Source organism: Arabidopsis thaliana, chromosome 2 (genome assembly GCF_000001735.4).
Source record: "Arabidopsis thaliana chromosome 2, partial sequence".
NCBI classification, from domain to species: Eukaryota; Viridiplantae; Streptophyta; class Magnoliopsida; order Brassicales; family Brassicaceae; genus Arabidopsis; species Arabidopsis thaliana.
The window spans coordinates 10603607-10624582 of record NC_003071.7 but is presented as its reverse complement, the minus strand read 5'-3'; the positions used below and the strand labels follow the sequence as shown (position 1 = coordinate 10624582).

The 20976-nt window shown below is 37.3% G+C and overlaps 6 protein-coding genes and 1 pseudogene across 10 annotated transcripts; 2 read left to right on the top strand and 5 right to left on the bottom strand.

The window, feature by feature from the left end:
- Positions 1–273: 273 nt before the first annotated feature.
- Positions 274–2187, bottom strand: EXT6 (Proline-rich extensin-like family protein; the record flags this gene model as incomplete). 3 transcript variants are annotated; one of them, NM_001335966.1, is made up of 2 exons in its annotated part: positions 278–1704; positions 1780–2187. In NM_001335966.1, 2 exons carry the CDS (start codon positions 2146–2148, stop codon positions 451–453), a joined length of 1623 nt encoding a protein of 540 aa, NP_001323841.1. In that variant the 3' UTR covers positions 278–450. The 3 variants fall into 3 exon arrangements, with proteins under 3 accessions (NP_180070.1, NP_001323841.1, NP_001323842.1); NM_128056.2 differs by having other exon boundaries at positions 274–2130; NM_001335967.1 differs by having other exon boundaries at positions 306–2180.
- Positions 2188–3275: 1088 nt separating this feature from the next.
- On the top strand, positions 3276–5052 carry AT2G24970 (spindle/kinetochore-associated protein). Its single transcript, NM_128055.3, has 5 exons — positions 3276–3458; positions 3533–3628; positions 3828–3950; positions 4160–4199; positions 4295–5052. Exons 1-5 carry the CDS (start codon positions 3333–3335, stop codon positions 4366–4368), a joined length of 459 nt encoding a protein of 152 aa, NP_565581.1. The 5' UTR covers positions 3276–3332; the 3' UTR covers positions 4369–5052.
- Positions 4549–7467, bottom strand: AT2G24960 (Myb/SANT-like DNA-binding domain protein; the record flags this gene model as incomplete). 2 transcript variants are annotated; one of them, NM_001124909.2, is made up of 7 exons in its annotated part: positions 4549–5055; positions 5133–5533; positions 5609–5759; positions 5829–6293; positions 6370–6701; positions 6781–6919; positions 6991–7467. In NM_001124909.2, 7 exons carry the CDS (start codon positions 7318–7320, stop codon positions 4549–4551), a joined length of 2325 nt encoding a protein of 774 aa, NP_001118381.1. The 2 variants fall into 2 exon arrangements, with proteins under 2 accessions (NP_001118381.1, NP_180068.1); NM_128054.1 differs by having other exon boundaries at positions 5609–6293; positions 6991–7320.
- Positions 7468–9019: 1552 nt separating this feature from the next.
- On the bottom strand, positions 9020–11478 carry AT2G24950 (transmembrane protein, putative (DUF239); the record flags this gene model as incomplete). The annotated part of the gene is made up of 7 exons (NM_128053.1): positions 9020–9373; positions 9978–10121; positions 10248–10301; positions 10458–10613; positions 10725–10943; positions 11032–11124; positions 11263–11478. 7 exons carry the CDS (start codon positions 11476–11478, stop codon positions 9020–9022), a joined length of 1236 nt encoding a protein of 411 aa, NP_180067.1.
- Positions 11479–12350: 872 nt separating this feature from the next.
- AT2G24945 (uncharacterized protein) lies at positions 12351–13750 on the bottom strand. Its single transcript, NM_179729.5, has one exon. The coding sequence runs from the start codon at positions 12999–13001 to the stop codon at positions 12369–12371; it is 633 nt and encodes a 210-aa protein (NP_850060.2). The 5' UTR covers positions 13002–13750; the 3' UTR covers positions 12351–12368.
- A 932-nt stretch (positions 13751–14682) lies between these two features.
- On the bottom strand, positions 14683–15166 carry MAPR2 (membrane-associated progesterone binding protein 2). Its single transcript, NM_001335965.1, has one exon. It carries the CDS (start codon positions 15134–15136, stop codon positions 14834–14836), a length of 303 nt encoding a protein of 100 aa, NP_001318286.1. The 5' UTR covers positions 15137–15166; the 3' UTR covers positions 14683–14833.
- A 1386-nt stretch (positions 15167–16552) lies between these two features.
- Positions 16553–20609, top strand: AT2G24930 (annotated as a pseudogene; the record flags this gene model as incomplete). The annotated part of the gene is made up of 8 exons: positions 16553–17040; positions 17098–17407; positions 17644–17832; positions 17911–18366; positions 18813–19178; positions 19280–19470; positions 19556–19664; positions 19938–20609.
- Between the last annotated feature and the right edge of the window lie 367 nt (positions 20610–20976).

The window sequence follows — 20976 nt, the reverse complement described above, 5'->3', positions numbered from 1 at the left end:
ATATGAAGCGCGACAAACAATACTTTCTCAAGGGTTTGGGTTCCTCTGCAATTGTTTACGCTGCCAGTCTGCTGACTAACTGATTAACTCTTCCTTTCCTGACCATCTTCACTTTTCATGTATCTTATGTAATGTATGTGAGAAAATGAGGAATCAAGAAAATAACGAAAGAAACTATATAGAAATTCTTAATGGTTTTCTAAATAAAAACTTTATATCATTACCAAAATATTTTTAATCATTAGATAGTGAAATACAGAATATGTATTTCGAGCCAATTTAAAAAAAAAATAGGAATTAAAAAGTGCATTTAAAAAGATAGCCAAATTTTATTAGTTAAAAAAAGCATAACAAGATAGTTAAACAAAGAACAAAATCAGAAGAATCAACAAAACCAATCATAAATAAAATTATAGCACTCATGCTTCTTGTTAAGGAAACAATTCAAAATCAATAGTAAGGCGTCTTGTAGACATATGGTGGTGGTGGAGACTTGTAAGTGACTTTAGGAGAAGGAGAGTAGTATGGAGGAGGTGGGGAGCTGTAGACGTATGGTGGAGGTGGGGACTTGTAGTAAACCTTAGGAGAAGGAGAGTAGTATGGTGGTGGTGGAGAGCTGTAGACGTATGATGGTGGTGGAGACTTGTAGTAAACCTTTGGAGAAGGCGAGTAGTACGGTGGTGGTGGGGAGCTGTAGACGTATGATGGTGGTGGAGACTTGTAGTAAACCTTTGGAGAAGGCGAGTAGTACGGTGGTGGTGGGGAGCTGTAGACGTATGGTGGAGGTGGAGACTTGTAGTAAACCTTAGGAGAAGGAGAGTAGTATGGTGGAGGTGGGGAGCTGTAGACGTATGGTGGAGGTGGGGACTTGTAGTAAACCTTAGGAGAAGGAGAGTAGTATGGTGGTGGTGGAGAGTTGTAGACGTATGGTGGTGGTGGAGACTTGTAGTAAACCTTTGGAGAAGGAGAGTAGTATGGTGGAGGTGGGGAGCTGTAGACGTATGGTGGAGGTGGGGACTTGTAGTAAACCTTAGGAGAAGGAGAGTAGTATGGTGGAGGTGGGGAGCTGTAGACGTATGGTGGAGGTGGGGACTTGTAGTAAACCTTAGGAGAAGGAGAGTAGTATGGTGGAGGTGGGGAGCTGTAGACGTATGGTGGAGGTGGGGACTTGTAGTAAACCTTAGGAGAAGGAGAGTAGTATGGTGGAGGTGGAGAGCTGTAGACGTATGGTGGAGGTGGGGACTTGTAGTAAACCTTAGGAGAAGGAGAATAGTATGGTGGTGGTGGGGAGCTGTAGACGTACGGTGGAGGTGGGGACTTGTAGTAAACCTTAGGAGAAGGAGAGTAGTATGGTGGTGGTGGGGAGCTGTAGACGTATGGTGGTGGTGGAGACTTGTAGTATACCTTTGGAGAAGGAGAATAGTACGGTGGTGGTGGGGAGCTGTAGACGTATGGTGGTGGTGGAGACTTGTAGTATACCTTTGGAGAAGGAGAATAGTACGGTGGTGGTGGGGAGCTGTAGACGTATGGTGGTGGTGGAGACTTGTAGTATACCTTTGGAGAAGGAGAATAGTACGGTGGGGGTGGGGAACTGTAGACGTACGGTGGTGGTGGAGACTTGTAGTCTACCTTTGGAGATGGAGAATAGTACGGTGGGGGCGGGGAGTTGTAGACGTACGGTGGTGGTGGGGACTTGTAGTCTACCTTTGGAGATGGAGAGTAGTACGGTGGAGGTGGGGAGCTGTATACATATGGTGGTGGTGGAGACTTGTAGTCAACCTTTGGAGATGGAGAGTAATACGGTGGTGGTGGGGAGCTGTAGACGTATGGTGGTGGTGGGGACTTGTAGTCTACCTTTGGAGATGGAGAGTAGTACGGTGGAGGTGGGGAGCTGTATACATATGGTGGTGGTGGAGATTTGTAGTTTACCTTTGGCGATGGAGTGTAGTATTGTGGTGGTGGGGAACTTTTAACATATGGTTTTGGATGTGGCGCGTACTTAGGGCCTTTGTGTTCATAGCTGGGAGAATTGTAACTTGGGGTTTGAGGAGATGAGTAAGGGTATGATGTCACCGTAGCCGCAATAGCACTTAGAACCACAACATAAACTATGCAGTTCTCTATTCCCATGGTTCTTGAGGATCTCATTACACCTATTATGCTATTTTATTTCTTTGTTTTGGTTATGTTAGACTTGAACATGAACACCCTTTATATAGTCTTGCTTTGTGTTCTCAACTTGCGTTCGTGTGTGGCACTTCTAAGTACATTAGAGAACGTGCTAAGTTGTATGTTTGGAAAAGTAGTGATTCGTGAAGAAAATTAATTTATACTAGATTCTTTTGCAACCCTCAATTTTTAAGGATTATAAGTTGAAGAATTGTATGGTACATTAATCTTAAGCTGGTTCTTCTTTTGTTAAGGCAACTGGATGTGAATCGGTCGTGTGAGCAACATTTGATTCACGACCATGTTTTTTCCTCATGGGCAACCACGTTCATCCCAAATAAAAAAAAAAAAAGAAAAAAAAAGCGAAGCAACTATTTACATTAGAGTTGCTTATGCTGTTTCTTCTTTACTTTTGTTTTTTTTTATTATTATTGGCAATAAACATTATTCATCTAGTGGCCTTTATTAACATCATTAGACGGAACAAAATAAATGGAAAAATATCAAAAAAATCGTTAACTTTTAAATTTGAGACGGAAAAACATAGACTTTCGAAGTATCATTAAATTTCTAAAGTTTGGTTTGATTTTATGAAAAAAATAGTTAAGTTTTGTTTACTGTGTCATTTTAGGCATATCGATAAATTTATGCTAACAAAAATATGACGGAGTTAACTTTTCGTAACGTTTGAAAAATAAATAAACCGTTAAAGAGAGAAACAAGCACAACATAGAGTTACAGAAAGTTTATAAGGTATTTTTCTAAATACATATAAGGGATTGTTCTAAACCAAACGTTACGGAAAATTAACTCCCTTATTTTTTTAGTCAACAAAAATTTAACAGTATGCCTAAAATGACTTAGTCAACAAAACTTAACCATTTTATTATAAAATTAAACTAAACTTTGAGATTTAAATGACATTTCGAAAGTTCATGTATTTTCGTCATAAGTTTGAAAGTTACCTATTTTTTCGACATCCCCCCTCCCCATCCAAAATAACATTAACACACATCATGTTGTTATTTAAGTTAAGGCAAGAACTCCCTGCCGTTTAGGCCCCTCGCTTCTTTGGGTAGAAAAGAGGCGGGAAAAATAGATAAACCCTAAAAGAGTGAGAGCAAGAAGTAAAATTGAGAGAGCGAGAGCGAGCTAGAAACAAGATGACTCATAATCATCATCATCAAGCTGTTGACAATCTGCTAAATGTTTTCTCAAGAGCTTCTCATGATCTTACTGTTGTTCATTCCAAGCTCGACAAGGAGTTTCAGCAGATGTATCCTGCTAATGTAAGCAAAATTCGATTCAATACTTTGAATCCAAGATCTATGTAATCTAATGGATTCAAATTAACCATCTTTAGGCGAATCCGATGAAGCTGATTCAGCGAATCAAGAAGTTGCAGGAAGATGTGACTCTTCTTAAACACCAATGCCTTGACCTATTGTCTGCTAAACAGGTTCGTATCTCGAAGATAAGCTTCGGTTTAGCTCGATGAACGATGCATCTATGTAATTTGAATCAAAGGATGATTTTTAATCTATCGCAAAGAAGAAAGGTTAAATTTTTCGTGTTGAGAGTTTTTTGCTTAGGCTTTGCAAGATCTGATTCGACTGTGACTGTTATAGAAACGATTTGTGTGTTTTTGTTATAATCAGGATTTGATTGATAAGGCACAGACTACACTTGTTGGAAACTGTAACCTTATTCAGAAAATGAATGCATCATTAGGAGAATCAACGAATGGCGATACCGATGATGCATTGGCTGATTTTAATCAGGTTCGTGCTCTTTTCTTCGTTGGTAATGCAATGGAGTTTCTTTTTGGCTTGAAATGTTTGTCACATTGTTCAGTGCTTTCTCTAGCTAGTGCAATATCTACTGATACTATTGGATAGCGGCAAGAACATTACTAATGCAAAACAATCCAAAATTCTACATATAACAAAGGACATGATCTCTTTGCTTTTCGTTTCTTGTTTTTCAACAGATCATTGACGAGTGGACAATGCAAGTTAGATCCAGAACAGGTACTGCTCGTGTAAATGAAACTGTGATATGTATTTAAAACTGTTGTAGTGTTGTGTTATATTCCTAAATTATGCTTCTTTTGTTTCTGATACAGTGGGAGAAACAGAGGACGCAGATAAAGAAGACATCAATAAGATGCTTTTCTCAGCTATTTGTCATACCAATTGATGATATTCATTGTTCATGGTTATGTTAAGACCTACACTACCATACTGTACTTCAGATTTTTGTATCTAAGATTAATGCATAACTTTACAATACGTTACATCACAAAACTATTCTCATGTTGTGCTCAAAACTTGTTTTTATCTTGCTCGATTGTTTGGCTTCAAACATAGACCCATCAGCTCAAACGTTAGCCGAAGGACGAAGCTTTCTTACAAGCCATTTCCTACGTAACGAGACATCCAAGGCCAAGAACGTCTTTGCTTTCCTCTCATCTTCCAAAAGATCACAAGCATCCAGCAGAAGCTCATCATCCATGTCAGGCAAAGCTTGCAATGCATCAAGGGCATTTCCTATTCTCGAGTAAATTTCGATCTGAGGCATGGGTTTGGTGCAATCATCATCATCACCTTCTGTTTCACACAGAGGCTTCCTCGTCTCTACTCCGGTTTTCTGAGCCTTGCATACTACTATCCCCAACGGCGGAGTTATTGGGTTGGGTCGCTTATTCTGCTGCTTGTGGGGTGAACTAAAGTCATCAACTATTTCCATCTCATTGCCATAATTTTCCAACTCGATCATAAGATTCTCACAATTGAAACTTTCTTGGGAGAGATGTTCATTTAGCTTGCACAAATTGCCATAACTATCCAAGGTCTTACCTTTATATATGGTTGCATCTGGATGCTCCTGCAACATCAGACACTAATCACTTAAAATGACTTCATAACAAAACATCCCTATAATGTTCGGTGTAACATCTTTACCTTGATATATGCTTCCCAATATTCATCTTCTGCAACAATGGTTTGCTTCTCCACATCCCAAGTAAAGCCATCAAGGTTGAGAATATTGTTAATGTCGTCACGCTCTTTCATCAACAATATATAACGATTCTCCAGCATGAACATGTCAGTCTGCAACCCGAACTTTGCATTGAAGGATTCTGCCATGTCAGCCCAAGCTTGCTCTGTGAATGTCTCACCAATCTTATTCCCTCTACTCACCTGCTCTAGCATAAGATCAATAAGACAGTGGTCCATAACCCGTGTCCATTCTATACAAGGAGGACCGATATTACTACACGGGTAATCATTTTTCTCATTGCTGGTATAGACCACCTTCTGGAAACTGCGAGTATCTTTAAATCCATCTGTGCTTCCACTTTCTGAGAAGGATTCATATAAATAGAGTTACATACAAAAATATCATATCTCAAAGACAATGCAAAAGAGAAGCTTACCGTTCATTCGCACAGTTTCTGCGGGACTAGGATCAAAAGCTTGAGCCAAACGTGTGTATCTTCCATCCGACGTTTCCTTCCCAAATATGAAGCAAAGATTTGGATAACTTGGAATAGTTTTAACTCGATATGATCTAGCTTCTGGATGTGCCTGCACATGCTTCATTTGTAAGCATAAACATATAACTGATATCTTAAAAAGAAAAAGAATGTGGCATGCCTGTATATAAGTATTCCAAATGTCATCATCTGCAATAACCATATCTCTCCTTGCATCCCATGAGAACCCATTTTGCTCAAGAAGAAACTTTATGTCGTTGTATAACCTCCTCAAATGTTTGTACCGATTCTTCAAAACGTCTTTGTTGTGTTGAGATCCGAATTTGGCATTGAAAGCTGTAACCATTTCATTCCAAGCACTCGTTATGAAAGTCTGCCCTACTCTATTCCCATTGTTCACTTGCTCCACTAATAAGTCAATTAGATGGTAGTCCATTGGCGGTGTCCAAAATATCCTTGTACGGTCAGAATTCTGCTCTTGGCTGGCCTTAGTCTCACTTGTTTGTGCAGCCGAACCATCATCTCTGTGATCTGTCCCTTGCTCAGCTTGACAGGCAAATATTGTGTCCAAATCGTTGTAGCTCGGTAAAGATTTCATCCTATAAGTTCTCGCAAGCGGGTGATCCTGCATCACCACATCTAGATTAAAACTAATTTAGTAAAGATCAAAACTTCTTGAAGAAGAGATATATTAGCCTAACCTTGATGTAAGAATCCCAAACGGCATCATCCGCAGATATCATTAGCCGAGTTTCATCCCACGAAAACCCGTCTTCTTTCAAAATAGCTTCCATATCTTTATAGTACTTCAACAACTTATTGTACCGGTGCCTCAACACCCTTTTCCCATACTGACCACTAAATCTAGCATTGAACAAAACAAGCATATCTATCCATGCTTGTTTACTAAAAGCATTACCAGTCTTGTTACCTCTACCGATTTGATCAACCATAATCTCAACAAAGTATTGATCCATTTCCAAAGTCCACTCAGTTTTCGAGCTTTCTTTACCCGATAAAACAACACTTTCACCTACAAAAAAAACTCGCATTGTAACCAACCAATCCAAAAACTAAGTAAGCATTAAACAATAGTTTTGGTAAAAACACACCATTGATCTCATCTTCAATCTCTAAATCATGACTTGACATACTATATCTCCCATCAGCAACAGTATACCCGTAAATCAAACACAAATCACTAAAATTCAACACCGGTTTTGTCTTATAAACACGCGCTTCAGGATGAGCCTATAAAAATCACAAACCACCAGTCAGAATCATATAACGAAAACGTAGAAAACTCTGAACTTTTTTTATACCTTAAGATACAAACTCCAAAGACTATCATCACCAATCACAGTTTGATGAGTCTGATCCCAAACAAAACCACCATGATCAAGAAGACACTTGACATCATTATACTGTTTCCAAAGATTAGTATACCGGCTTTTCAAAACGTCTTTATCATACTGTGACCCGAATTTGGAATTGAAAACAGTAAGCATCTCGTTCCAAGCTTGCTTATTGAAAGTGTGACCGGTTCTGTTTCCTCTGTGTAAATGCTCTAACATAAGATCTATAAAGAAGCGTTCCATTGTTGGAGTCCAATACGTTCTTGTTCGATCATTGCAAGTGGTTTGGTTACTCATCTTCTAAGTGAGAAACACACAACGAAGAAGACGATGAGAGTAAGGAAGAAACAGAGTACCGTTAGTTAGCTGTTACAGTTGCACGCGGCGGAGAGAGGGAGAGAGATTGGGCGGAGTTTGGAAGAGAGAGTAAACCTAATCCTGAATTACGATTCACGACATCTTCTGTTTGGCTGCACTGTTTCAGTGTTTTGTCTCTCTCTCTCTCTGTTTTTTTTTTTTTATATTATGGGCCTTTTGTATTATTGGGTGAGCCTTTTAACTTATTAGGGCCTTATCGGATCCATTATAAACATATATTTTTTAATTAAAAAATAAAATGAAACTTATAAATGAAATTAAATATTTACGAATAAATAATATCATTGTTTTTGTATATAATTATTTATCTATAATCCTGTTATAATTGAATATAACGATTTTGTTATTTTAATTTAGTTGAATTATTTTAGATATGATATATTTTAAATTTCTAATTTATTATTTAAATACTGAATGTTACAATACATTACCGTAAACATAAAATAGATAACTATATTTTGACAGCTATAATTTTATTAAAAATGATTATAATTAAATACAAATGAAGTCACAATTTCTTTTATGTTTCTTTAATGTAATAACCAAATTTTATATACTCTTGCGTTTTACTACTTTTTAAAGTCTTTGTGTTTTCATTGTATTTTGAGTTTTTCGTCGAGTTTAGCGTCTACAAAATGTTTCAAGTATCCGTCGAGTTGGTTTTGTGACATTTCAGGTGCTACAACAGAAATAGAGAAATTTTAGAGAAAAAGGATCAAAAATGTTCAAATAGTATAAATAATATGTTAGGAAAGTTGACTAGGCCTGATCCACTAGTCCTTTTTACTTGGCGAGAAGGGGCAAGTGAAATACTTTCCAGAGTCAAATATCTGTTTTTGAACTGGTGTATTCCGGTCGAACCATATCGGATTTATTTAAAGAACCTAGTAAGAGTTGTAGTCTTCATCCATGACAACCAATCAGTGTCCTTGACACCAAATCGGTTGAATTGCATGGAAAAGATTTCCTTCGCTTCCAGTGCCGAATTTGTTTGTGGCAGTCTTGTTGACAACGAGAGAATGTAGCACTCACGTTCATTTCGCAAGATCCAGCTAGCTCATGTGATCAGGTCATATCATTCCATGATTATATTGCATTAAAGTTGCATACAATCATTCCTTGCAACGGCTTAACCCATCATGATGTTGGATAGCTAGCTTCCTTGTGCATTATGTCCATGGTTTGGAATGCATTGGTCCTCCTTTTCTTGTCCATTTATCCATTCATAAATATGTCTTTTGCTATCATCATTAGGAGAACTTCTAGATAATTTATCGAAGATGAGTTCATGATTACGTTACTTTCAAAGAAGAATGTTAACAAACATAGTGACTAAGTGAGCGTGACAAATATAGTTTTGTTTTTCTCCCATAATTCTTTGGGTGACATTTTTCTTTACAAGTTTATTTGTAAAAGTTAAAATGTTATTAGTAGTAAAAAAGACTACAGCTATATGCCCTCATCAAACTTACGGACATTTCTCTAGTAAATTGTTTTTGTTCATATATATAATCTACAATGAAAAAGAAGAAAGATGAATAATGAATTTTAGATGCTTGGTTACAAGCTGCTTTTATAGAATTTGTTTATAACTTTTACAGATTTATTTTCTCGCTTTTTAGATATTCCCTGGACCTCCATAATATATGGCATTTCTTATCGGTAATTCTACATAGATATCATCATATACTTTATAACCACGAGTGTTATCCGAAAATGCCTCTCTATGCTTTATCCGCTCAACACTCTTGAAATTTTCGTCGACTATAGTTATATTAAAAATGATGGCATCATACTCTATATGCGTTTCTGGAAAATGATCATTCCTCATCTGTGGACTCGGTAAAAATGCACTATATACTTCTCCTCCCCATTCGATATTGTTGGCCGAAGTCTCTTTAAATTTTTTTGCTGGCCAATACCCAATTTCTTGTCCTCCTAACTTGAGCCACCAATCACCATTTTCCTTATTCTTTAATCAATTGTCACAAAAAAAACAAAGACAGATCATAATAATATAATGATAGACAGAACATATTTTGTATGATGATTTAATTAAAACAAAGTGTTATATACGCTGTATAAATTTGGAAGAAAGAAAATGTAGATAGGGAGAAAAATCATTGGGTATGATTCAGGTTGGCTATTTTGTAACCTGTTCTTCTACCGAAATTATGTGAAATGATCCAAAATATCTGATAGGATAGGAATCAAATCGGTGTGAACCTCTTTTTTTAGATAAATTTGGGTATCCATCCGATAATCGGGTGATACATGCACAATCTTAGTCGATACCAAGAGTAATTAAGATTTATATTTAACAGGGTATTTTTTAGGATTCGAAATCTATTCTGTTTTGTTTTTGAATCAAATATTTTGTTCAGACCTAGGAAAGGCTAAAAACTTTTTTTAAAAAGTGGACTTGAGTTTTTTTTTTTTTTTTTTGCAGAAAAAATCAATAAAATTGAATCATAAACTTGTTTAATTATAACTATAGATGATAAATACAATAAAATGAACTATTTCTTGATAATAATATCATAAAATAGAAAGGAAGAAACTGATAACCAACAAACCTTGAGTAAACCAAATTCAGAAGAGACCATTGTTCTTGAACCACGAACACAAGGAGGACCTAAATCCAAACCAAGAGCAATATCTGAACTGACCATTATAATCCCAGCTGGACACATGCTGTTATAACATTGGTTTTCACCAATCTGTATGATTAAATATATTGTTATGCATAGAAATATTTTGTACATCAAAAATCTTTTAGAAAATATGATAGGATAACTGGATAAGTAATTATATATTAGACATACATATAATGATAATATACTTACTTTCGTATACACATAACTTCGAGTCTTGTTGTCAGAATATAACTTTTGATTCACCTGAAATAGAAATAATTTTATAGTAATATATTAAAGAAACTATATCAAAAATTTAGATTTTTTTGAAACATCTACTTATCATGATTTTTTTTAATATATATTATTTAGAGTACACGTACGTTCAAATCAAATATAAGATAAGATAACAAAACTTACAGTCCAACCTGCTTGAATAAAATCATCTCCAATTTGAACGTGCATACGAGCAGAACTATATTGTAAAGGTTTAACTTTAGGATCATTTATAGAAAGTATCATTGTTGCTCCATTGTAAATTTTCCCTATTATCTTCTTGGTACGGGACACTGCAAACTAATCATCATTACCATATACATAATAAATATTATAATCAATATTTAGTTTATGAGTTTGTAGAATAGTATATATGTGATATTGAAATATAACAAAGATCAGACCACTTACATGATGTTGATTATTATCAACATTATATTGATTATAAGTAAAGTTCCAAGAACCTCGAGGGTTATAACTATTAGAGAACAAATTTAATTTCAAGAGTTCGTCTTTAGCAATTTTTTTTATAGGTACGGTACCAATTGGACACCCTATGCCATTTTTCCACAAGTAACCAAACTTTCTATTACTTGCTCTTGAGGTTCGTAAGGATGATGGCCGACGCATCTATATTTACCATAAATTTTGTATTATTGATTGTACTAGTGATCAAATTCACATACTATATATATTAAATATTTATATATATTTTTACTTTGTAATGAAATAAATGATTTTTCATCAATGGATGGTCAAACGCGGGTTGTTTGTAAAAATCTACGCAATCATATGAATCGCCATGTATAGTCTATCATCCAAAAACAAATTAGATTAGAAATAATTTTGTAAACTTTTTATATCATTGTATAAGAACATGTATTAATTTATATGTACAATTCGACGTAAATAATATGGCTCTAGAGTTTAAGATAAAAAGTAAAGGGACCTTGATAATTTTCGTAGCAGGTTTGTTGACGACTTTAAGTTGCTCTTCAATTTCAAAATCACTGAAAGTTTGTAATATTTCAGCATCCACAAAACGATAAAAATACAAGATATAACCCAACAAGAATAGCAACATCCTCCAACAACTCATTTTCATATTCGTTAAGAAGAGAGTTAGGGTAAAAATGTAAGAGTAAAGAGATTTTTTTTTTTCCATACTACTATAGTAATGATATATATATATATATAGTAATAATAAAATATATGAGATAAAGATAAACATAAAGAACATTAATGTTTACTAGATACATGTGACTTTCTTTTTTCAAAGTTAAAAGTATATAATTAGTTCTATATAATAAATTGAAATAAATGAGAGAAAAAGAAACTTAAAGGATCACACCAAAAATACAATTTTTTTTTAAAAGGATACTACTGTTTAGTAGATATTTGTGACTTTTTCATCAAAGTTTAAGTAAAAAAATTTAAAGGATATTAATGCTTAATACTACATGTTGTTCATTTATTTATGTGTTATGCTACATTGTCACCGTTTTCTTTTAACTTCTACATCATTACCATTTAGGCTATGATCACCAATTTTAAATTTGAGTTTATGTATTAAATTATTGTGATAGTGCATTCAAAAGTATAAAATATTGTGTAAATTCTACCAAATTTTTATTAAATATTGTCTAATATTCTATAAAATATTGCAAATACTTCCTCCTCTTTGCCTTGACTCTTCACGACACTTGTAAAATATTGCAAATACTTCAAAAGATAGAGAGATGTTCAATTCTCTCATTCATTCTGTTATTGCAATTCTTGTTATCTCAATAAACATAAGAGGTTGAGCTTAATTAACCCAAGAAGATTTGATTTATTTTCTTGTGAGTCACTTTGAAAATTCATACCCCGGTTTCAGCGTCTTGGCACATCTGTGAAGGGAAATACTTACTGGCTTGCTTCTAGTCGACAAATAGGTGTTATCTTACTATGTTTTGATTTTTCAACAGAGAGATTCCAGAGTGTGTCTCTTCCCGAGGATGTTCCTCGTTCTTATTGTTTTTTTAGTCAAACTGATTTCATAGATATAGAAATGATTTAGTCTCCATTACAAGAGTAAAACACATCACTAAAAACAGAAAGAACTGCAAATACAAACGCATTATAAGAGAATAATGCAAAAAACAAGGGGATAAACCGGAGGTGAAGGAAGCTTAAAACAAGCAGAATTCTCCCTAGCTCAACGGTGACTTCGAGTAACTTGAAAGATTTTACACTGAACTGGGAGTCCATGAACAATTGCAAAACCAAAGAGTCTTCATTCCACGCCAACAAGAGGGCGTTATTCAATGATAAGGCAGTCTTCGCTACAATATCTTCTGCTACCAACGTGTAGGTGCTAGAACGATAAGCGACAGAAATGTCTCGCAAGGGAACTTCAAGGGTTTTAGAAGATAGCATGTCCAAACAAGATGCAACAGCAAATCCACAAACACCAAAGAAGCTTTCATTCCCTGCAAATAAAGATTTCCCAACAACAGGGGAACTTGATAGAACATAGATCTCCATAAAGGAGTAACAATGGCAAACAAAGCACAACCACAAACAAAGCATACAATTAGTATCCTTGTGAAGACCAAAAGCAATTGTGAACAAGCGAGAATCACAATTCCAACTCCATGAGTTAGCTGAACATTTACCCATCTCAACTTTAGAGAACCTACAAATCATATAGACATGAAAGAAGGAACTAAAGGAGGCATAGGAGCCATAGGAAAACCTAATAGCTTCAGGAAAAAGGCTGCATACTGCAGTAATAGGTCGCACTATGGCGATAGAAGTGTCACCGGAAGACACACGGATCTAGAAGGTTTATCATAGAAAACACTTGCATATAATTTATAATAAGCCTCAATGACGAGGGAAAGGAGATGGAGGATCCAACAAACAAGGAATACCATGAGGGAGACGATGGAAAATCGCTACAACAACGAGGAGGAGGCTCTGGAGGTACCGGATCTGGAGGCACCGGAGGCTTGGGAGGATCCAGCGATACCCGAAAGAACAGCATCCGGAGGTGAGCGGTGTTCACAGTCCAAACGGAGGAGCTCGACGACGGGAGAGTTGAGAACGAAGCAACCATCAGAGCTGAATTACTAGCCAAAGACTACTCGCAGGCGACAACGGGTTCCGACGAACGACGAGGATCTGACCCGAGAAGGAAGAGCAGAGCGGCTTCAGAAGGAAGAGGATAATTGAGCGGCGGAGCAGCGGCGGCGGAGGTCCATCTTGTCTTGGAGCATGGAGGGGCGGCTTCCTCGGAGATCGTGCCCGGGAGAGAAGACCTAGGGCGAACTCTCTTTGGTTAATATTTAAGATCGCCTCGTTCTTATTGTTTTGCGACTTTGTCAATGACTAGAGAAGCGCAACAACTTTGTATATTTGCTGCTCAGAGCTCTGAGGTATGGATAGCGAATAAGATGGAGAGTACGAAGCCATTTCATAGAGCAAGTTCCTGACAGTGTCGAAATTTGATGACCGCTATCATTTAGGGTTATGTTTTGGGTTGAGTTTCTTAGTCGACATAGAGAACAAAGTTGTAGTGTCTTGTAATCACCCCGGGTTCTCCAACAACGTTTTACAAATTGTGGGAAAGGATAAATACCTACCTGAGGATCAACATGGTGCCGAATCTCCTACCCCTCCACGTCTCCTCATTTATGTTCTAGGTTTGGTTCAAATCCAGCAAGGTAGCTAGTTCTTGGAGGTGGTGGTTTGTGCATTTTTTTATTTAAAATGTCAAAATAATATCTAAGTTAGGATGCCTCTCTCTTGATAAACAAGCATAGCTATAGGCCACAGCCACTACACACGACACAAGTCAACTCGAGCCAAGAACAACTCTACCCATGAACAGCTCTCCCTCAAACCTAAGACTTGGCGTTAAAGCAACATATTAGTCGCAAGAACGCCATGCCGAACAGGGCCGAAGTCATACAAGTGATGATAATAATTTAGACCGGGAGAAGTAAGAAAGAATCAAAGAAGACACACATTAGCTTCTATGAATTCTGAATGTTCATCATAACTATATTCTTCCAAATCTCATAACGCAAAAGACTAAAATTAACAACAACTTGGAACTTGTAAGATAATTTACACCGAATCCAAAACTACCAGTAAGTTTGGTGTTGCTCAGATTTCAGAAACCATCAGTTTTTCTTTCACCAGACACAATTAGCTCCAAGTATTTGCAAGATATGAAAGACACAAACCAATCTTTATATCCTCTCATCAAATACATATGAGACTTAAAACTCCTAAAATCCTAATCATCACAACAAAGTAACCTTTTTTTTTTGGTAAGCACAACAAAGTAACCTTAAGATCAGAATATGAAGACCACTGAGAACACGAAATCCCCGATTTATTTCATAGATAATTTGGTACTTATGGTAATTGTATCAAAACGATCAGATCCAAACACGAAATCAGAAAACACACAACACAAAGATCCTCACACACAATAGTTACATAACATAGTGCAATCTCAGAAGAGAGACCTAAGAGACAACACGGCCAACGACAGGATACTTAGCTTCAAATTTGGTCTCCCAATCATTAAGAGTATTGATCTCTTTCTCAGTGAGACCTTCAAGAGAAGGAGACACATCTTCTTCGTTCTTACTCATCTTACCCAAAGCTCTGCTCGCGTCTTTTCCGGCGAACATCGAGTAATCGCCTCCGGAGCCGTAGAAGGATTTTCCGGTGGTGACATCGAACACACGGCCTTTGATTGCGACGTAGATCGGCTTTGATTCGTCGGTGCCGTTGTATTGGCTTAGCTGCTCTGCGGTGAATTCCATCTTTTTCTTTAAAGCTCTGATCAATTGTTTCTGGAAAGAACCAAATAAAAGATAGTGAGAGATATATAACAGAGGATTTTTTTAAAAAAATTATAACTGAATAACTTTTTTTTAATAAGTGGAACAACTTTTTTTGTGTCGGTAATAAGTGGAGTAAACTTTATTCTTCAGATTTTTACAAGGAATATCAAAAAATATTTTATTTTTCTCTAATTAAAGTCGATAAAAATTCCAGAAATGCTTAATCTTTCAAGGAGCTTAATTTAAGCTGCTTAAACAACTTCGTCGGGTTTAAAGGACGGCTTTGGGAAAAGACAATTTAATTTGAACTAATTCCTAAGATAGAACACATTTGTATGTTTATTCCTACAGTAGAACACATCTTTTTTTTATTACTCAGATGTTTTCAGTTATTGTGTAATTACAATTAACACCCCTAATTAGTTTTAATTAATTATTATTATTTAATTCGTTTTTAACTAAAAATTAAATGAAAAAACAGTGATTATACATGTCATTATTCCATGTCATTACCATAATCCACGTCATTAATTATCTCCAAACTCCATAACGTTTGGGTTTCTTATTTCTTAGCTTTACTGTTCATCATCTCCCAAAAAAAAAAAAAACTGTCGCTTTCTTCCACTTTCTCTCTCGACGGAACGAAATCGATTTCTTTCGCCGTTTTGCTCTTTTCTCGTCTGTTCCGGCCGAAATTCAGACGCCGGAGTCGCATTTACGTAAGCGCGAAGTCACATTCGACATCTAAGTTCCGGTGAGTATCTTTCAATGAAGTAAGACTCTGACATCTAAGTTCAATCTCAAGTGATTCCCGTCACTGAAATCGTTTTCCGATGCGTAACGATGGTTTTTAAAGCTGGGTTTTAACGTCGACGTTGATTGACATATGGTGGCCGATTTCTTAGATCTATTTGATTTGACGGCTGAGTTACTGTTTGTTTGCCGACTGATTTATGATTTATCAATTCATCCGTGTCTGAGTTTTTTTTATGCTGTGACTGAGTTATGGTTTAACCTTACATCGATGTCTGAGTTTCTGTTATATGACGGCTGAGTTTGTTTATGTTATGGCTGAGTTTCTGTTTTGATATAGCTGAGTCTGGTTTATGTTTTAACTGAGCTGTTGTTATGTTATGGTTTGACTGAGTTTCTGTTAAAATATGGCTGAGTTAGATTTATCTTATGGCTGAGTTATGTTATGTGTGGCTGAGATAGGTTTATGTTATGACTGAGTTATGTTATCTATGGCTGAGATAGGTTTATGTTATGACTGAGTTATGTTATCTATGGCTGAGTTAGATTTATGTTTTGCCTGAGTTATGGTATCTGTGGATGAGTTTGTTTTATGTTATGACTGAGTTATGGAATGCTTACGGCTGATTTATGGTTATACAGATGTCTGAAGACCAAGCAAGGGAGTACCCTCCAAGACTTTACCAAGAGGGGGATTCTAATCTGGAGGGTAAAGGCATTAATCATAATATAAAGCTGGGAGAGTTCCCTGCAATTAGAGAATCAATAGGAGAAGAAATATGGGCAGAACTGAAAGAGACAGAGCTTGGATTAATTGCTAAGCTTGTTGATAGTCATTTTCTCTGGTCTGGTAAGACCGTACATTATCTACTATGCAGACAGCTGAGAATACTGAAGAAGGAGCTTTGGTGTATCGTGGCTGGTAAACCCATCCGGTTTGGATTGAACGAATTTCATCATATCACTGGTTTAAATATAGATGATCTGCCTACAGAAAAGTTTGAGCCTGAAGCTGACTACAAAGCGTTCTTCAGTGAATTGCGTGTGCCAACCGGTGAAGGTCCTAATCTAGATGAACTTAGGCAGGGCTTAGTAACGTGCAGAGCTTGGCCTACTGAAAAACGTAGATGGTTTGGGTTATTGACTCTTCTATCCATTGGACTTTTTGGCTTGCATACTAACTCTAGGATACCATTTGAGAGTGCCAAAAGAGTTTTCGACGACGAAGCCATGAAGACTTATCCATGGGGTCGGGCAGCATATGAAGCCCTTGTCGTTTCTATAAAGTTGCTGAGGCCTATTGGCAAGACGTACACTGTCAGTGGTCTGGTTTTCGTGTTGCAGGCTTGGGCGTATGAGTCAATCATCACCATCGCTGAGCGTTTTGGGAACGCTGTTAACGCGGATGAGATTCCGTTGCTTAGATGGGGTGGCAGCCGTACCCGTTCAACTATAGAATCGGTCATTGCTGAAGATATCAAAGCGAATGGTGGTGAGGTACGGTTTCGGCTCTGTTATGTTCTGTTTTTTATCAAATATTTATGTTACGGCTGAGTTAATGTTTTATTTTTCTCTGTGAAGGCTGAGTTATATTCTTTTTTTTTGGCAAATATGTTATGTGACGACTGAATTATGTTCTATAATGGCTGAGTTATATTAAGTGACGACTGAGTTATATTAAGTGATGGCTGAGTTAAACATACTGATGGGTTTTATTATCTCTCCTGTTGTAGCTGCGTGTTCGTACAATGGTTGAAAAGGCTGAGTTAAGCGAGCTGTTTCATTTTTGGCCAGACCAATTAGAAGACCCAGCACTTGATAACTTGATCCAAGACTTACACGAGGTTAAGCTTGTTAAAGGTTATTGGGATGTGAAGACGAGTGAGAAGAAGAAGAAACTCTTAAAAGATAAAGAAGCGGAGGTGTCTGAATCTCCCGCTAAGAAACAGAAGGTCTCTCACGGTGAGCATGTTGATTCTCTTGAGAAAGATGCAGAAAAGAAGAAGAAGGAGAAGAAGAAGAAGAAGGAAGTAGCTGTCGAATCTGATGAGGACGAGGATGTTCGTTCTCGTGAGCAGGATGGTCAGGGAGACCAGCAGTCGCTCGTGGATGTGGTGTCCAACTTGATCTCTCCCTTAAACTCTCGATTTGACACCGTTGATACTAGCATAAAAGAAATGTCCTCCCGTCTGGATGTGATTGGATGTCAAATCGAATCGAGTGTTGAAGCAAAGTTTGAAGGAAGGTTTGGATCGATTGAGAACGACGTCAAACAGATTAAAGAGCAGCTGAAGGCCATAGCTGATTCAAAATCAAGCAGCTATATTAGAGATATGTTTTTATCCAAACCACAGCCCCAAACGCAGGAAGACAATCGTAAGGCCCAAACTCAAAAGACACCAGACGTTCCAAAGAAAATTACAAATAACCAATCTGCTGCTCCTAGTCCTCCTCCGGTAAACTTTTAGTTAGTTATGATCGAGTTAATATCTGATTATTATTCGGCTGCGTTTTAAATTTTAGTTAGTTATGGCTGAGTTATCAATATTATACGGCTGAGTTATCTGAATATTTTACGGCTGAGTTATATAAATATTTTACGGCTGAGTTATAAACGCTGGTTAGTTATGGCTGAGTTGTTTTCATGTTATAAATTTAGTTAGTTAGTTATGGCTGAGTTATATGAATATTATACGGCTGAGTTAAAAATTTAATTAGGCATGGCTGAGTTTAGTTAGTTACGGCTGAGGTATATGAATATGATACGGCTGAGTTTAGTTAGTTATGGCTGAGGTATATGAATTTGATACGGCTGAGTTTAGTTAGTTATGGCTGAGTTATATTTATACATAGGTATGAGTTTTCGTTGTTTAACGCCTGAGTTTTCGTTACGTTTATGCAGTCGAAACAAGCTGATGTTGGGGTAAGTAGGAAGCTTGAAGCAGAATTTGATAAGGTCTCCATTGTGTCTGATGTGGATTTCGTTGAGACTGTTTCTCCTCTCAATCGCCGTTTACGCTCTAGGAAGCCACCATCCCCAAATGTGCCAAAGCACAAAAAGGAGAAAACATTAAATGAGCTAATCCAGAAACCGCCAACGAGAAGAGGAAGAGGAAGAAAGCCTTTGGAGCAGCCTAAAAAGGTGCCTCCTACTGCGCTAAAGATTAGAATAAATAAACCAAAACCATCTGAGGAAACAAAGTCAAAAGCTGAGGAAGCTAAGGAAAAAGCTGAGTTAGATTCGGATGTAGTTGATGTCACGGATAAGGTTGTATCCGAGTATAATGAAATGCTTCCTGAGTTGATGAAGATGAGGAGGAAACCGAGAGGCTAAAGAGTGTAAAAGAAATTCGGCTCAAAACTGTTAAGCTGGCCCCGGATGGGAGCTCATTGATTAACCCCGAAGATATGCCCACTCACACTTTTCCAGTTATTGGAGACAACGGGCTGAGCTGCATGAGAAAGGGTTGTCTGCCTTCACGAGCAATCTATGATCCTCTGGCACCGGTTGATCCGGCCAAACTGGAGAAGCTTAAGGCTTATTTGACAGGTCCTGAAAGGTATGGCCCTTTATACGTTACTAAGTTGTTAAATACGACATGTTTACACTATTTGTTTATATTAACTTTCTTTATTATGTGTTAGCAAACAATATTACGAAACATATGGGTTCGACGATGTGATGTTCTACTCTGTTATCATGGCCGAAAGAAAGGACTGGCCAGACGAGAAACATGGATGGCTGTATGATGATGTAAGTTACTGTTATGTTCTGTCTGAGTTTGGCTAATGTTATGGCTGAGTTATCGTGTCGTTATGTCTGAGTTACAGTAGATAATGGCTGATTTACGATGTAACTTATTGTTATATTCTGTCTGAGTTTGTCTAAGGTTATGGCTGAGTTATAGTGTCGTTCTGTCTGAGTTAATTTAGCTAATGGCAGATTTATTTAGGTGTTAAGGCTGAGTTTTACTTGGTTACGTCTGAGTTAATGTTGTGTTTTGTCTTGGTTTTATTTTTTGTCCAGCACATTGCTGCGTATGTGAAACTCCTCACCACGAGGCTCCTGCGAGATCCTACCCCATACTACAGCGAACGCGTCATGATTCTAGACCCGTGGTTCACGTCAATGTGGACGAAGGATTACGCACAGTGGAAGATGAACCCGAAGAGGGTTTCTTTCAAAGGTTCTACGTATGAAAAATGGGTCAACGGTACGGGTGGAGACGACCCGACAAACAAGAAGTGGATAACAGATGTGGATCACTTGTATACTATCCTCCAAACCGGAGGTAATCATTGGGTGGCCATTCACGTTGACTTGCCTAGGGGTCACGTGGACTGCTATGATTGCATCGTCGGATGTCATACACCGGAAAGCGATGGAAAAATCCAGGAATACTGTAGGCCGTTCACGAGGATGATTCCACAGATCATGAGCGAAATTATCCCTCCCGCAATCCGTGTCCCGCAATACGACCAATTTTCATTCCGGCGGAGGGACCTTAAAAAGGTCCCGCAGAATACTATCACCGGGGACTGCGGCGTTTACACGTTACAAATTCTTGAATGTTTATTGCTTGGTGTTTCTTTTGAAGGCATTAATAATTCAAATATCCAGGGGCTACGGGTTAGAATGGCAACAGAGCTCTACGATGAATTACCTAACAGAATGCCCGTTCGTTTTTATGAGACCTGAATTGCTTTTTCGAACATGTCTGTGTCTTTTGGGATTTTTAGCATGTGATTGTACTAAATATTGACACGTTAGGATTGATAACCAGAATTATGTCCGTATGAATCTATTATTATGTTAATTATAACAAAAACCAATGTAATGGCTGACTTATCATCGCTCGATTCGTTTCACGGCTGATATATGCTAACGTGAAGGCTGACTTGTCATCGCTCAAATCGTGCTACACGGCTGAGTTATTGTTGTTTAATTCGATGTTTAGCTGAGTTATTATAACGCGGTGGCTGACTTGTCATCAGACAAATCGTTTGTTGGCTGAGTTTGTATAACGTGGTGGTTGACTTGTCAAACCCAAACTTCCCTCCCATCA